The sequence below is a fragment of the Athene cunicularia genome (assembly GCF_003259725.1).
Source record: "Athene cunicularia isolate RWA chromosome 28 unlocalized genomic scaffold, athCun1 chr28_part1, whole genome shotgun sequence".
NCBI classification, from domain to species: domain Eukaryota; kingdom Metazoa; phylum Chordata; class Aves; order Strigiformes; family Strigidae; genus Athene; species Athene cunicularia.
In genome coordinates this window covers 301,743-316,267 of record NW_020799139.1, presented here as the reverse complement: position 1 = coordinate 316,267, position 14,525 = coordinate 301,743, and the positions used below count along the sequence as shown (strand labels likewise).

The 14,525-nt window shown below is 47.8% G+C and overlaps 1 protein-coding gene across 23 annotated transcripts in view; it reads left to right on the top strand.

The window, feature by feature from the left end:
• PTPRS (protein tyrosine phosphatase, receptor type S) overlaps positions 1–14,525 on the top strand; it is a 152,324-nt gene that overhangs the window by 94,806 nt on the left and 42,993 nt on the right. For 14 of the 23 annotated variants that reach the window (XM_026865014.1, XM_026865010.1, XM_026865027.1 and 11 more), the window contains 6 exons: positions 3,811–3,819; positions 7,323–7,325; positions 10,027–10,296; positions 12,452–13,033; positions 13,919–14,052; positions 14,222–14,366. In XM_026865014.1, coding sequence (XP_026720815.1) covers positions 3,811–3,819; positions 7,323–7,325; positions 10,027–10,296; positions 12,452–13,033; positions 13,919–14,052; positions 14,222–14,366 — 1,143 coding nt within the window. The remainder of the gene's footprint in view (positions 1–3,810; positions 3,820–7,322; positions 7,326–10,026; positions 10,297–12,451; positions 13,034–13,918; positions 14,053–14,221; positions 14,367–14,525) is intronic. The other 9 variants (XM_026865028.1, XM_026865024.1, XM_026865023.1 and 6 more) reach the window with 1 other exon arrangement.

Genomic DNA, 14,525 nt, shown 5'->3' with positions numbered 1-14,525 from the left:
TATAATTTTTTTTTCCTTTTTTACAATTCTGGTTTATTTGAAGTGGATTTACTTTCCAAATTTTTTGTTCTGTTGGGTTTTTTGCTTTCTCTTGATTTCCTGTTTCAGTTTCGATTGGTTATGCTGTGCTGTAGTTTATTCCAAACGCATTGTGAGAAGCCAGTGTTCCTGCCCACCCGGTGGTAACTGAACTCCTCAATCCCTCCAGGAGGAAAGGAGTCACACAGCTCTAACGCCTGTCCATGGAAGCCCTGCTATTTGGGACGAGCCTTTGTTCTGGGGGGAGGGAGGGATCTGGGAAGTGGAAAAGATGGTAAGAAGCCAGGGTGTTGTTCCAAGAGTTAGAGCGGACCCTGGGTCACATTATTATTTATATATTTCTTGGAGGTGTGGCTCTTGTTCCACATCCTGCACACAAAGAAAAACCCTGATCCCTGCTCGGAAGGGCTTCCCTAGCAATGCAGAACTTGCTCACTGGTAACAGGCCATTTCCCCCCAGTAACACAGAAGACACTGCGTGTGGGATCTGATCTCTCAGCCCGGGATGGGCAGAGACAGAAATCTTCCTGCTGCCTTACTGAATCACACGCAGTTGTCTCTCCTTGAGCACCCATGTGTGCGTGGAGAGCCCCATCATCAGGCAGCGCCTGGTCTCACCAGCAGAGCTTGGCAGATTCCCTTGCAGGAGGGGAGAGCCTCGTCCTTCCAGTGTCGGAAATGAAGGGCAGCCACCAGCCACCCTCTGCAGAAGGGTACCTGGATCTCATGGCTCTGCCTCTCCCCCTTTATGCTCGCTCTTCCCTGTCACCGAACCATTGTTGCCTGGCTACAGGCACCTTAAAAACCAGCCAGGTCCAGAGGAGGTAGAGCCCTCCTTTCTAAAGGAGCGTGGAAAGAGAAGTGCAGCAGTGGTAGACACAAAAGAGGCTGCCGGGACACATCTGGCAGCTGCATCTCTATTGTGAACAGCAACAAGAAATCTGACAAGTTACATTCTAGCTGAAAATGCCTCTTTTCCCTCTTCTCATCTCCCTGTTTATCCCCATTAAGCTTCTGTTGCCTCCCATGTGTGCATCCCGAGCGGGTGAGCCACATGGGATAGTAAACAGGTGGGTTTTTTGCAGTGTGTTAGTTGTACCATTGGTGCTTGGTGCTTTTGCCCTTTGCGGAATTGAATGCCCTTCCTTTCCCTGTTGATGCATTTCCCTCTGCCCATCAGTCCTCACTACTCAATAATCTACCAAAGGAGTGGCTTTCCTAGTGTACAGGTATTAAAGCTGTGTGATTTTTGAGAAATCCAGTGCAGTATTGACACAGTATCTGTCTCTTTCTTTCTCTATCTCTCTCTTTCTCTCTGTCTGTCTTTCTCTTTTTCTTAAAATGCTGAGATTTCAGTGCTCGGACCCTCAGTGCTGGTATTCCCCCTTCCCCCTTTCAAGTCTCTCCCCCTCTCCCCTTAGATACAAGGGTACCACTCCGAAATGCTGCACTGTTGATAATGTCTTTCTGAAGCGGCCAGCTGTGGCTCTTCTAACTGTGATGCCAACAATAGCCAAAATACATGCCCCAGCCCCAATGCTCTATTTAAAAAGAGCAAGAGAGAAGGAATAGTATTTGACATGAGGTATTCCCATCCCACCTCCCTCCTGCCTAGGACTAAAAGGTGATAATCACTACTAATTACAGGATTTTCCTTCATGAATAGGAGTTGGAGTTTCAGGATTTAGGTGCAATTAAAAAGGGATTTATACACCATTGTTTTTTCTTTGTTTATTTTACCTTTTCTAAAGTATTTCTAACTGTCTAAACTGCGCTGCTGCTGCTAGAATTTCTTGTGATCTGAGAAGGTTTTAAGATTAAATTCTTCCTTAAGAGCCAATAAAAATAATAATAATAATAATATCAACAACAGTAAACTAAAGCTAAATTGGATGTAGTCTTGATAGGCTGGAATGACACTGGGTGAGGAAATAGAGACTTGATACCTGGCTAAAAGAGCTCATATGGTTTGCTAGAAGTTATGGGCATGGCCTTGATATTCTTGGTTAAGGGTTTGACTTGTATATTATTACAGATCAGATCATGCCATGGTCCAAAATAACAGAGAGTCTGCTGACAGGGAATTTCCAAAGTCAAATGCAGAAGTATCTTTATGGAGACCCACAAAAGCAGATCAGAAGTAGGTAAGATGAATTCTGCCACCAGCCTAGGGCATATGAAAGTTTCTGGTCTGAGCCAGTTGTCCAGATTTCACCTGTAGTCAGTGAAAAGAAAGACACAGTTCTGTTGGACAAGTCAGCACACCTTAAGATGGGGATACTGATTTTTTGGGGGAGCTATACAACTCATCTGGCTTTCAAAAGTCTCTTTGGATGCTTCTCTGTATCCCTAGGGACACAAATAACTGTCAAACTTCTGGCCCAGAGCGACTGCAGGAAAGGACAGATTCCAAGTCCTGTGGATCAAGAGATGTCTGTCTAGCTGCTGGTGTTTGAGAGCATCACTCCTGCCCTTGCACAGCAGCAAGGCCTTGCTCAGCAGAGGGGAGGCTGGTTTGAGAGCCTAGCACTTCTCATAGCTAATCAGAAAGCAAATGTTGCTTTGTAGCTTCCACGCAGAGAGCTGTATGGCCTTCTTTCGGCTAGAGTGGAAGAGGAAACATTTTTGCCCTTTTGAAGAGGCTTTGAGTCTTGCCCAAAAGTGCTGTGATGCTTACTCCACTTCGGTGGATAAAACCAGGTTGAATCGCTCATACCTGACAGTATTTTTCTCCAAGCATCAGTGAGTCAACACGTGCAAGGTCCAGGCTTTCCCCCAGAGAGGGCATACGTCTGCTTGCCCAGGATCAGCCACAGCTGTTTTGCCCCCTTGAAACGGAGCACTTTGTAGCTCTCTTTAATTTTGAAAGCTTCAGACTTCCACCTCGATTACTCTCTTTTGATCCAAATAACCAGCTGCTTGGCTCAAGATAGAGCGCTGTGAGTAAGGACTGACTGCCTCTGCGTGCTCTTCCATATTACAAAGGGAAAGGAAGAATGAACAATGAACTGTAGAGCTGTGTGGGCTGTGCTTTAGCAACCTCTGAGGATGCCGAGCTGCTGCTGTTGGCACAGGGCAAATTGTCATGGTTGAATTTACCAGAATTAAAAATTTTCCCCTCTTTCACATGGTGGTGCCCCGTCAGGAGTTACAAAAGGCAGCAGTTGTGGTGCTGCAGGGATAATCCTTTTTCCCCGTCACTCGAGCTCCTTGTCGCTTTGCTTTTTTCAAGCCCAGGGAGTTTGAAACGGTGCAGCAGGCATTTAAAACAGCACAGTGCACTCGCTGTGCCTGCTTAGGCCTTGCCTCTTCTGCTGTGGGAGTCAAGTGCAGTGCTTAGTCACCCAGAATCAGGTTCTGCAGCCCAGGTCCTGCTGAGAACATTTCAAATATTTTTCAAAGCTCTCTGGAAAACCTCAACTCACTGCGAGACCAAAGATGAAAACAAGCCAGGGCTAAACACGTAATAGCAAAACTAATTGAAATCAATTAAAATAAAACCCATAGAAAATGCAGAAATAGTGTGCCTAGGACCTCAGGAAATAAAGCTTCAAAATACATTAAAATGTGACTAATTTAACAAATAATTTAGGCTGTAGCCTGCTCTTGGGTTCAGTTTGGCTCGTGTGTAATTTGACCATCAAACCAGAACTGCTGGTTGCTCAGCCCATCCCTCAACAGGCAAGTGGAATGGTTGCTAAGCTTTTTGGTTTCAATGCCATTTAGAGGTTAGAAGGAAATCATTTCACTTGCACTATAGATTTAACAAATAGCTACGAGGTCAAAACAATGATATTTTAAAACGTAGGGATTTTAATACCTTTTTAGACTAGCATTGATAAATCCTTTAATGGAAAAGGAGGGAGGCAGAACCACCACTAGTTTGTACAGCTGCCCCTGTAGTGTCATTTTCCAGGGGCTAGAGTTCAGGGAGGGAGAGTTTTGTGCCAATTTTTAAGCGTGTTAGCACTTCCATGTGTGGGGGAGCGCCCTGTCCGTGTTTGGGGTGTCCTCAGCTCTGAAATTCTAGTTTAAAAGCAAACAAGCAAACAAACAACTTTGCTGTGTTTCTGCAGAAGGATTTCTCAAGGGTATCAGGAAATGGAAATGGATACAAAAAGCCACCCCCCCAAAAAAAAAAAAAATCAAAACTGTATATATATGTATATATATATGAATATCTCTCTATAGAGGGCACTTTGCAGGAACACTGTGCTGTACTGATCTCGAAATCTCTGCCTGCCTGTGTCTCTTACACCTTTTGCATCGCTGTTCTCTTTGTTTTAGGGGAAAAAATTAGATTACACCTTGTCAAATTAAAATCACAAAAATAAAATCGTAAAGCCTGTGTTTAATGTTACAGAGCTGCTTGAAAATACAATTGGGTTCAGATTATTTTATATTCAATCCTGTAAAAAGCTACAGAAAAAAAGAAAAAAAAAAAAAAAAAAAAAAGAATTACAAAAGACCAGAGATGTTCAGCCAGCCTGTCACTCAACTAATGTGTTTTTTTAAGTGGAAAAGTAACAATGATTGGGAAGGTAATGGATTTCCTCCAGACCAAATCCGAGCCTTGGTCTCATTCTTTATTTATCTACCTATTTACTTATTTATTTTTATTTACCGTGAAGGAAATTAGGAAGGAGATGGGCATGAGGAGGGAAGTATCTCGTCCTCTGGAGGGACGGAGGTCGGAAATCCAAACCCGAACAGCGTCTCGCCCCAGCGGAATGAACTTGCAATTGGAATGGGAGAGGGAGAAGGCAGAGGCGGCTGCACGGACAGCACAGGGGCAGGGACGGACCACCTTTTGGGAGGGGAGGACAGGTGTAATCTAAGCTTCACTAATAATGTAGAGGCTGCACATTATTTTGGCACCCTTTCCCCTACCCCCTCCTCATTTTGGAGCAAGACGGAATGACTCCTGTCTCACCAAAATGGCCAATAATGTCCGCCTTCTCACCTCATTTGGAGCAGCAGCTTGCTGAGTGTCAAAATGTTTAATACCATTTGGTTTTGTTTGGTGCTTTCAACCAGTCACTTCACTTTCTTTTGTTTCCTTTTTCAATTAATTTCTTCTTTAAGATATAAAATATGTTTATCTTTTAGTTGGTTTAATGTGAATCGGGGTTTGAAGTGACGGGTTCTTGTCTAGTACTACGTTCTCCTTTCCCCACCTCACTCCTTCTCCAACATTTTTCTCCCTGAGCTAATCTGGAAGGGGCTTAAAAAGTGGAACCAGTGGGTTTCCTCAGCACAAACTGGTTGGTTGGTCCTCAGATTTCTTTCACTAGCAGCGTCCTGGGAACACATTTTAAGGATGGATTCTGGTGTTGCAAAAGTCAACCCTGGATCTCCCAGTGTCTCTTCCGATCAGGTCTGTAAATCTGTCCCTTTCAAAAACATCTCTCACCTTGTGGACCCCAGCTCTCTTTTTAACTGAGTGGTGGTGGTGGGGAACTTTAGTGATGTTGATTGGTACCTTCTTGTTGGAAAGAGTAATGCACCGAAAATGCCACTCACAGAACACAAACTGGGTTAATCTCTGCATCCGTGAGCAGCAACAAAACCAATTGGCTTTACAAGGGTGTGAAAAGTTACGGATCTGCTCCGTTTCTAATGAAGCTATTGTTGAGCCAAATTTGGGGTGCAGATTTGCCCGTTCAAATACTTATCCAACAGACAATATTAAACAGACTCATAACTAACTGCACTTAAGAAATGGCTTCTCTGCACTGAAGTAGTTTGATTTGCATCACAGATGTCCAGCTCCAGTTCTAAAATCTGCTTCTATCAATAACAAGCTGTATCCTTGTTTGAAAAAAGCTCCTGAGAGTTTTTTGGCCATTGAAAATGTGTGTTTGTGTGTGCCTGCTTGTGTGTGTATATTGGGAGATGTTGCACATGCACATGGAGCATGCACATACGTGTATGCATGCAAGGTTGGCTTCGTAAAACAGGTCTGACAAAGCTGTCCTGGAACCAGACTTCCCTGAAGCTCAGGGAAGGTGCTTCTTGAAACTAGAAATGGGTAAAAGTATTAGATAAGTGTCTACAAAGTTGAGCCCTGATGCCCCCATCCCAACTTTTCCTTTCCAGAGAGGACAGTTCTTCTTTTCTTTCTGGTCCTTTGAATGTATTGGATAGCAAGATGGAAGGAATCTCTTCGCTGCATTTTTTTACATGTAAAATTTCATTCAGCTGCAATGTGTGAAACCCAGCTGGACCCAGAGCTGAAATTGTTCTTGATTCAGTCTCTAGCTGCACTTCAAGCCTTCTTCCCACCACTGCTCTCCTCCTCCTAGGCCCTGACCTAAACACTGACCCAGAGATTCTCAGCTTGACAGATCTCATGTCAGCAGCCAAATCGGAGTGGTACAGCAATTAAAACAATCAGCAGCATGATGGTTCTTGGTATCCAGAGATGAACCCTATAAGTATTTCCTCTTCCAGTAAATGCAGTTGTCACAGCCCTGAGCCATAGCAGGGATGTATCTAGGGACACTCTGAGCTCTCCAGCATTTAACGTTGGAATTATTTTCACGTCCTAGACTGGTGTGTGGATGTCTGTATATTTGTGCACACACAGGCGTGTGTAGCTTTTTTTAAACCAGGATGCAGGGCAGAAGTGCTACTGCCTGATTTTGGTCTTGCATTAGCCTGCTGCTAACCCTCATCCAAATCATCCCTTTTCGCAGAAAGCGCCTTGTTTTGGCCTGGCATCCAGATGTGCTGGTCGATTCCCATGAGTTAAGTGGGGCAAATGCTGATAAACCAAACAAAAAGTAATGCTGCCCTGAGACCCCACCAAGCTGACCTAAACTCCTGGGTGCTATGAGGAGGGTGGGGAGAGTTGCTTCGCAGTTGTTTGTGAGCGTGCTCTGCACGGCTCCAGCTCCGGGGCCCCGAGCTTGTGTTTTGTGAGTGGATCTTTTCCCTTCCCTGCCCAAAACCACGCGGACAGCAGCAGTCTGTTCCCTTCAGACTCCGATTCTCAGTGCTCCACCATACATCAAATGATGCTTTTCAGTTATTAAATTCTGGTTTGTTCTTCCTTTTTTTTTTTCTTTTTTTTTTTTTTTTTTTTTTTTTAGTTCAGTTTTATTTCGTTGTGATTAGCCTCGGTTTGAATTAATTGTCTTGTTCTGTTTCCATGACAACTCAGTGTTTGCATCCCACCTGCCGTTGTTTGTTGCTGTTGATGCTGTTTGCTGACCGGATCTTGTCCGGCATGTGTCTCCCCATTTCTCCTCACCTCTTCCCACCTTGCCTCCCCTCTCCAGAAGGTTACATATCAGCCCCTCCTCAAAAGAGTCATCCCCACCCCAGATCTGTCTGCATGTTGACCCCACTTGTTTCTTTTCAAGTTCTCTCCATGTTGTCTCAGATTGTGACCAGTGTGGTCTTCACGTGGCTCCATTTTCTGAAATGCGGTACCTCCTGAAGCAGACAGTGGCAAGAAGGATGGAGTAGGCAACAGGGACGTACCCTTGTGTCTAGAGCTAAAAGTTTTCCATAGCGGTGTGACAGGAGGGGGAAAGGAGAATGTTGCCTGGTCTCTCAAGCCAGTGCTGGTGCCTGAGGTTGTGCAAATACCACGGCACTCTCCTTACACCTTCCTCTAAGCAGAAAGTCATCTACTAGTGCTAGTTTCCAGGTGAGTTTGCAGTCTCTCCTGCCACACTCCCGTCCTTGCCCCAGCTACCTTGGAGGTGAGGACATGCTATCCATGCTCTTTGCAAATCCATGCATGCAGGAATTCTCCTTTGACATCTCTGAGCTCCTAATGCTGCAAATCTGGAAGTCTTCTCTTCCTTGCCTCTCCGTACTGGTTCCTGGGTACTGGTAACCGTGCAGAAAAGGATCTGGTAGCACAGTGGGAAGAGCCCACCTTTCCATGAAGACATCTCCTTGTCAGCTTGCAGGAGGAGGCAGGGGCTATATTTGGCCTCCATTTACCAAATAAAAGTCCCACTACATGGAAAACAGCCACTGCCTCTCCTGGCAGCTCCCTTCCCATCTGAAGAGGTCCGTAATGTTGAGCGGCAGACAGGGAAGGGGGCTGGAGGATAAATACTAGAAAAACCCAAGACATCAGTTCCAGGGGACATCGGAAGGCACTAGGACTTGGGAAGAGCGACGGCAGGCTAAGCTCTGACGGCCTTTGCATTGCTTTTGCATGGATACGGTTGCCACTGATTTTTCAGAGAGGTTGCCTGGGAATAGTACAGCAGGGACAGATGTTTTTCAGGCCCCCAGCACTGCTCTCTCTCCTGCCCCCCCGCTCACCCTACCTGTTTCTGAAGCTGAAGGAATCCCACGCTCCTTTCTCCTTAGGCTGCTGCTGTGCCTGCAACTTCTCGGGGTCCGTATCCTTTTGTCTTTGCTTGTGGGATGGGACCTTGCCCTCAGCTCCCTCCCCAAGGCCCCTCTGATCCACTTAACATTTCTCCTTTGTCCTTTCTCCTGCTTTCACCCCTAACTAAGAGCTCCCACCCCGGCCAGGCAGCCCAGTTAGTTCAGAAAATGGAGCCAAGGAAACCGCACCCTCCCCTTTGCGTCCATGTTCTTACTGTGTAAGGTCTGGAAGCTGCATCCACCTCTCTGCTAAGGAGATGCACAGAACATGTCACTGTTTTCTCAACGTTAAAGTTTCATTACCTTGTTTTTCTTATTAATTCTATTCTATTTATTATTCCGCCAGGGCTGAGATGTGACAATGTGAGCCACCACATTGGGTCACATCAGCTAGAAAAAGTATGCAGCATTAAAGTGGGTTTCCCCCTCCCTCCCCTCTCTTTCTCTCTCTTCTTTCTCCCTTCCCCTCCTTGTTCTCCTTCTCCTTGTCTTCCTTTCTTTCTCTGTCGCTCTCTTTCTATTCAGTATCCATGTGGGCATTTGCTAGCCGCCCATAAATAATATTTCTCTGCATTTTCCTCTCTCTTTCTATCTTTTTCTCTCTCTCTTTTTTACCTATTTTGCATGATGTTTGTGACTCTGAGAGCTGCATCTATCGATGGAACCGTGTCAGATCTTAAAGAGGCTTCGTTAGGGTTTCTATACCCGAAAACCACAAAAATTTCATTAGAGTTTCTCATCTTTTCCACACTCTTTCTCGCTCCAGGGGGACTGCCTCCCCCTGGACGGTTCTCACACGCAGACACTAACTAAATTCTGTCCCGCTCCGGGGACTCCCTCTCCTCCCTCTCTCACATTTTTACCTCTGCTTTCCAAGTGGTGTCTCTCTGGCGTTTGGGGATGCGATACTTCTCTCTTTGTTGTATTCTCTGGGTCCAACAAGGCAAAATCTTGAGAAGTTTCCATCTCCATCCCGGCCTTCTCCTCGCCACCACCCCACCTCTGCAGCGGCCGGTGGGAGGGGGCCCCTCTCCGGAGACGGGGGAGGCACCTGGACCGTTTCAGGCCGTGGTGGTGGAGGGGGGGCTATTTCGTTTGGATGTGGGAGAAGGGGACAGGGGAGTCGGACTCCACTGGAAAAGGGGAGGAGCAGGTTTCCCGGGGCGCGGAGCGGGGAGCTGGGGGCCCCAGCGGCTGTGGAGGAGATTTTTCGACGCTCGCCATGCCAGCTCTTGCCAGTAAAGATGAGAAATTGCTAATAAATTTTTGTGTATTTATCTGTGCTGTGATGGGTCTAATCTTGATCAATGGAACCCTGTTGCTATGAAATATCGCTTTTATGTCTATATTCTATATATTGTTTGTGAAGTAAAAATTTATTTGAAGTTTAATTTTTTTGGTTTTTGTTTTTTGATTTTTTAATTTATTTGTTTTTCGTTTTGTTTTTAATGAAGGAAGAAAATAAATGATGACAAACCCCATCTATATTTAAATTATCTTTTGCTCTTTTTTCTTTTTCTCCCTTTTCTTCTTTTTTCTTTTCTTTCTTTCTTTCTGTTTTTTGTTTTCTTTTGGTTTTGTTTTTGTTTTGTTTTGTTTTTTTGTTACCTCTGTGCGTCTCGTCCACAGTTCGCCGTGTGGCCCCTCGCTTCTCCATCTTACCTGTCAGCCATGAAATCATGCCCGGTGGCAACGTCAACATCACCTGCGTGGCCGTGGGTTCGCCCATGCCATACGTCAAGTGGATGCAGGGAGCAGAGGACCTGACGCCAGAAGATGACATGCCCGTGGGCCGTAATGTCTTGGAGCTCACGGATGTCAAGGACTCAGCCAACTACACGTGTGTGGCCATGTCCAGTCTGGGAGTCATAGAAGCCGTTGCTCAGATCACGGTGAAATGTAAGAGAGTGTGAGCACGCCTGCGTGAGCGAGTGCGTGGGTTCCCCGGCTGCATGGTTGTAGGAGCGGGCACGCACAAGCGTGCGAGCTGCTTGCACGGGTGTGTCGATGTGCAGGGCACGTGGTGGCTGCACGATCCTGTCGGAGAGTCTGAGCACGTGGGCGGAGCCAACGCGGGCACGTGTCGCGCTGACGCACGGGAGCGTTTGTAGGGCCGTGGTCGTGGCTGTCAGCTGTCACCGGTGCATGCGTGGGGGTGTCGCTGTGTGATGTGTGGGGACCCCTTTCTGCTTGTGTCTGTGCGTCTGCATGGGCTGAGCCTGGGCCTGATGTGCACGTGAGGAGCGTGGGGATGCAGTTACGCATGGAAAAATGGAGTTGTGCATGAGTGTGTGTGCGCATGGGAGGAGGAGCAACGTGGCTGATGGGCATGTGGGTGCCTGACTGCATGTCTGTACGTCCGTGGTGTTGCAAGCCTGGATGTACCCCTGTAGGTATGTCAGCATGAGCAGAAAACGAACCTGCGCACCACGAGTGCCATGTGCTGGGATCTGTGCATGTGCCTTTGGGGATCCCCCCCCCCGAGAAATCCACAGCGAAGGGGAAGCTGGCTGGAGATCTGTCCTCGCTTTAGAACAACTGAGCTGTTTGTTATGGAGAAAACTGCAATTCAAACCCCCGCATGTTTGTTTTTGTCCTGGGATATGAGGCTGGCTGGGCAGTTTGCAAGGAGCCTTGGATGGCTTAAAGCCTGCATGCCATCCCCTTCCAAGGGTAGAGATTCAGCCAAGGCCCTGAGGATCTCTGGCATGTGTGCCCTTGCAGTAGAGCCTAGTTCCAGCATCTTAGTGGCCGTTGTTGCCTCAGCAAGAGGGGGAATAACCCCAGCTTCCAGCTAGCAATTGCCAAGAGGAGCACGGGTGCAATCTTCAATCTATTCTGTCCTCGGCAGGGGAGTATTAAAACCCAAGCAGGATGCCCCTGTGGTTGGGTGAGTGTAGAGCTCTCTGTATGAGCTGGTGTCTGCTCTGAGTGATGGCATTGCCCACGAGGGATCTGGGGAGAGAGGGGGTGGGAGAGGATGCGGGCGGGTGGGGGAGAGGAGGAGAAATGCTTTGGAGGAGGGGAGGGCTAAAGAAAAAGAATCCTGTTGTATCAGTGTATCTGACTGAGGAAGGTCTGACAACAGAAACGAGCAGGGACCAGTGACTCGACATAACGCTCATCCTGAGCTTTTGCACAGGGAGTGGGCTCACATGTTAGCAGAAGGATGCCTGGGGCTGGACTGAGGTGCTTTTTATTTTCTTGAGTATTTCCTTCCTTCCCCTTTTTTCCCCATCTTATCCTATCAATTTAAAAAGCTGCTATGTAAGATACATTGCTTCTGCTTCCAACTACCCTGTCTCCTCAGATGGGTAATCTTGCCCTGCTGGTACCTTCTGCCTTTTGTCATTTTATTTGTGTTCTCTTCCCCCTTATGTTCCTGCGAATAAGCATCTGCAATCTTTCCCAGGCAGAAGATGAAAGGAGAAGTTAGAGCCTTAGAGGTGCTCAAGTATAGAGACGATGAGGCTGGAAAGGGTCTAAAACATGTAGCGAAGAGAACACATAAAGCTTGCTGTTAAAGGTGTCTCACATTTAGCACGCAAGCTCCAAAGGTAGCCTGCTGGATGAGGGACAGGGGAGACAAATATTAACGCGCGTTTGTGGCTTGAGAGGAAGCACTCCAAGTATTTCTAGTTTTTAAATCCTGGAGAGCGCAGTCTGCACTGTACCATTACCTGCACACTAAACACGGAGAGGTTGAGCAGTGCTGGAGCCGGGCTGCCCGCGCTGCTTCGGAAGATCTGGTGACGTGAGGAAGGAGCTCCTGCGAAACTGCTTTTCCTTACTGCCGTGTGAGCCAGCGGATGTGCAGCTGAAGCCTGTGCTAATGATTCCAGATGTTTAGCTGAACACTTTCCTTTTGATGGAGCAGTTTAAGGAGGATAATAGAGTGTCTAACTAGGTTCATAATATTTCAGCGGCACTTTGCTGAACTGCCGCGCTGTGATTGGTGCTGTGCCTCTGGCTCCTACAGCCCTAACTACCCCAATTAGGCACCATTTCAGCGTATGTGGTTTTTTTTTAAATGTCTGTTCTTCCTGATTCTCAGCACTCCCCAAGGCTCCTGGGACGCCAATGGTGACAGAGACGACAGCCACAAGTATCACCATCACCTGGGACTCTGGAAATCCAGACCCTGTGTCCTACTATGTCATTGAATACAAGTCTAAAAGCCAGGATGGACCATATCAGATCAAGGAGGACATCACCACCACGCGCTACAGTATTGGGGGGCTCAGCCCCAACTCTGAGTATGAGATCTGGGTCTCTGCAGTCAACAGCATCGGGCAGGGGCCTCCCAGTGAGTCAGTGGTCACTCGCACTGGGGAACAAGCTCCTGCCAGTGCCCCCCGTAACGTGCAGGGACGAATGCTGAGCAGCACCACCATGATCATCCAGTGGGAGGAACCAGTGGAGCCCAATGGGCAGATCCGTGGCTATCGTGTCTATTATACCATGGAGCCTGATCAACCCGTTAGCAACTGGCAGAAGCACAACGTGGATGACAGCCTCCTGACCACGGTGGGCAGCCTTCTCGAGGACGAAACCTACACAGTCCGGGTCCTGGCCTTCACCTCTGTGGGAGACGGGCCTCTCTCTGACCCCATCCAGGTTAAGACACAGCAAGGAGGTGAGCATCGGTGTCACTAACCTGGGCTGCAGGAGGGAGAGGTGTTGGCTTATAGCATTAACCGACTGTGGCTGCTGTGGCACCAGAGCACCTTTTTCTTTATTGGTTCCATTTGGTTAAAATAGAAATAATTTTCCATGAGGACACTCGGTCCAGTGGCTGGAGCCAGAGGGCCTGGTGCATAATTTCTGATCTGTTTTTTCTCAGAAAAGTTGTTGCTTAATGGGTGGGGCAGGCAATTATGCAAAGAGAATCCATTTCTGCTGTGCTGTGTTTCACAGTGAGCTATCTTACTGCTTCCAGCTTCTAAAAGTCTTTAATAGACCTAAAAACACTCACTGCCCAGGCAGTGGTGAAGCTCAACTCAAAGTACCCAGAAACTACCTTCTTGAAGATGAGTGGGGAATGAGCCTTGTTTTGCCTTTTTCTAAAAGGGGAGGAAAACAAAGCCCTAAGTGTCACAGCAGATGTGTTGAGCTGAGAACAAAAGGTGTCCAGTCACAGGTTGTCACCCAGCCTTCTTTTGGGTGCTCTACTTGTGTCGTGGTGTGTTGATGGGGAAACCCTATGGGCTGCTCATGGGCTTCCCACTTTGAGAATCTTTTATTACTGGGATTAGTGGGAAGGGCTGCATCCTGCACTTCCAGTATCCGGTAGGACTCTTCCATCTCTTGTAACTCTGGACATGCTCGAGTCCTGCAGTGGGATTTAACCCTCCACTGCCTTAAAGGAAGGGCCTGAGCGTGGTGTTTTGCTGCTGATGTGCTCTTCACACACCGGCTTTAAAGAAAACAGGGTAGGAGTCTTATAATTAACCAAATTAATGCGGTTTCTCCTGTCTCTCATCTTGCCTCCTCTGCCCCATCGGCTCCTTCTCTATGTCAGTTCCTGGGCAGCCGATGAACTTCCGAGCAGAAGCCAAGACGGAGACAAGCATCGTGTTGTCGTGGAGCCCTCCCCGCCAGGAGATCATAGTGAAGTATGAGCTCCTCTATAAGGAAGGAGACCACAGCAGGGAGGTGAGTCCGGAGAGGAGCAGCGCAAAAGGTTGGGGCCCCGAGGAGCATCCCGGCCCTCCGTTCCCCAAGGTGGCTGAGAGAGGGGAGTAGGGCAGGTGTCTCTGGGCAGGGTTCGCCTCTGCTCCTTTTTGTTTGTTTTTATTTTTTTCTTCCCCCTCGCCCATCTCAGGTGCTGAAGAACTTCGAGCCAACGACCTCCTTCACCGTGGAAGAACTGAAGCCTAACACTGAGTATGTCTTCCGGCTGGCCGCCCGCTCGGCTCTGGGCCTGGGCGCCTTCACCCCGGAGGTCAGAGAACGCACCTTGCAGTCTAGTAGGTGTCTCTCCTTTTCCCACCCTTCTCTGAGGGGAAGACAGTCAGGGAGCCAGAGATGGTGGGCACAGGCGTATGGAGCTGTGGGGCGGACGTTGGCGGTGCTGCGGCGTTTCACACGTCTGGGCTCCCTCTGCGGGGAGGAGGGCAGAGGTTGGG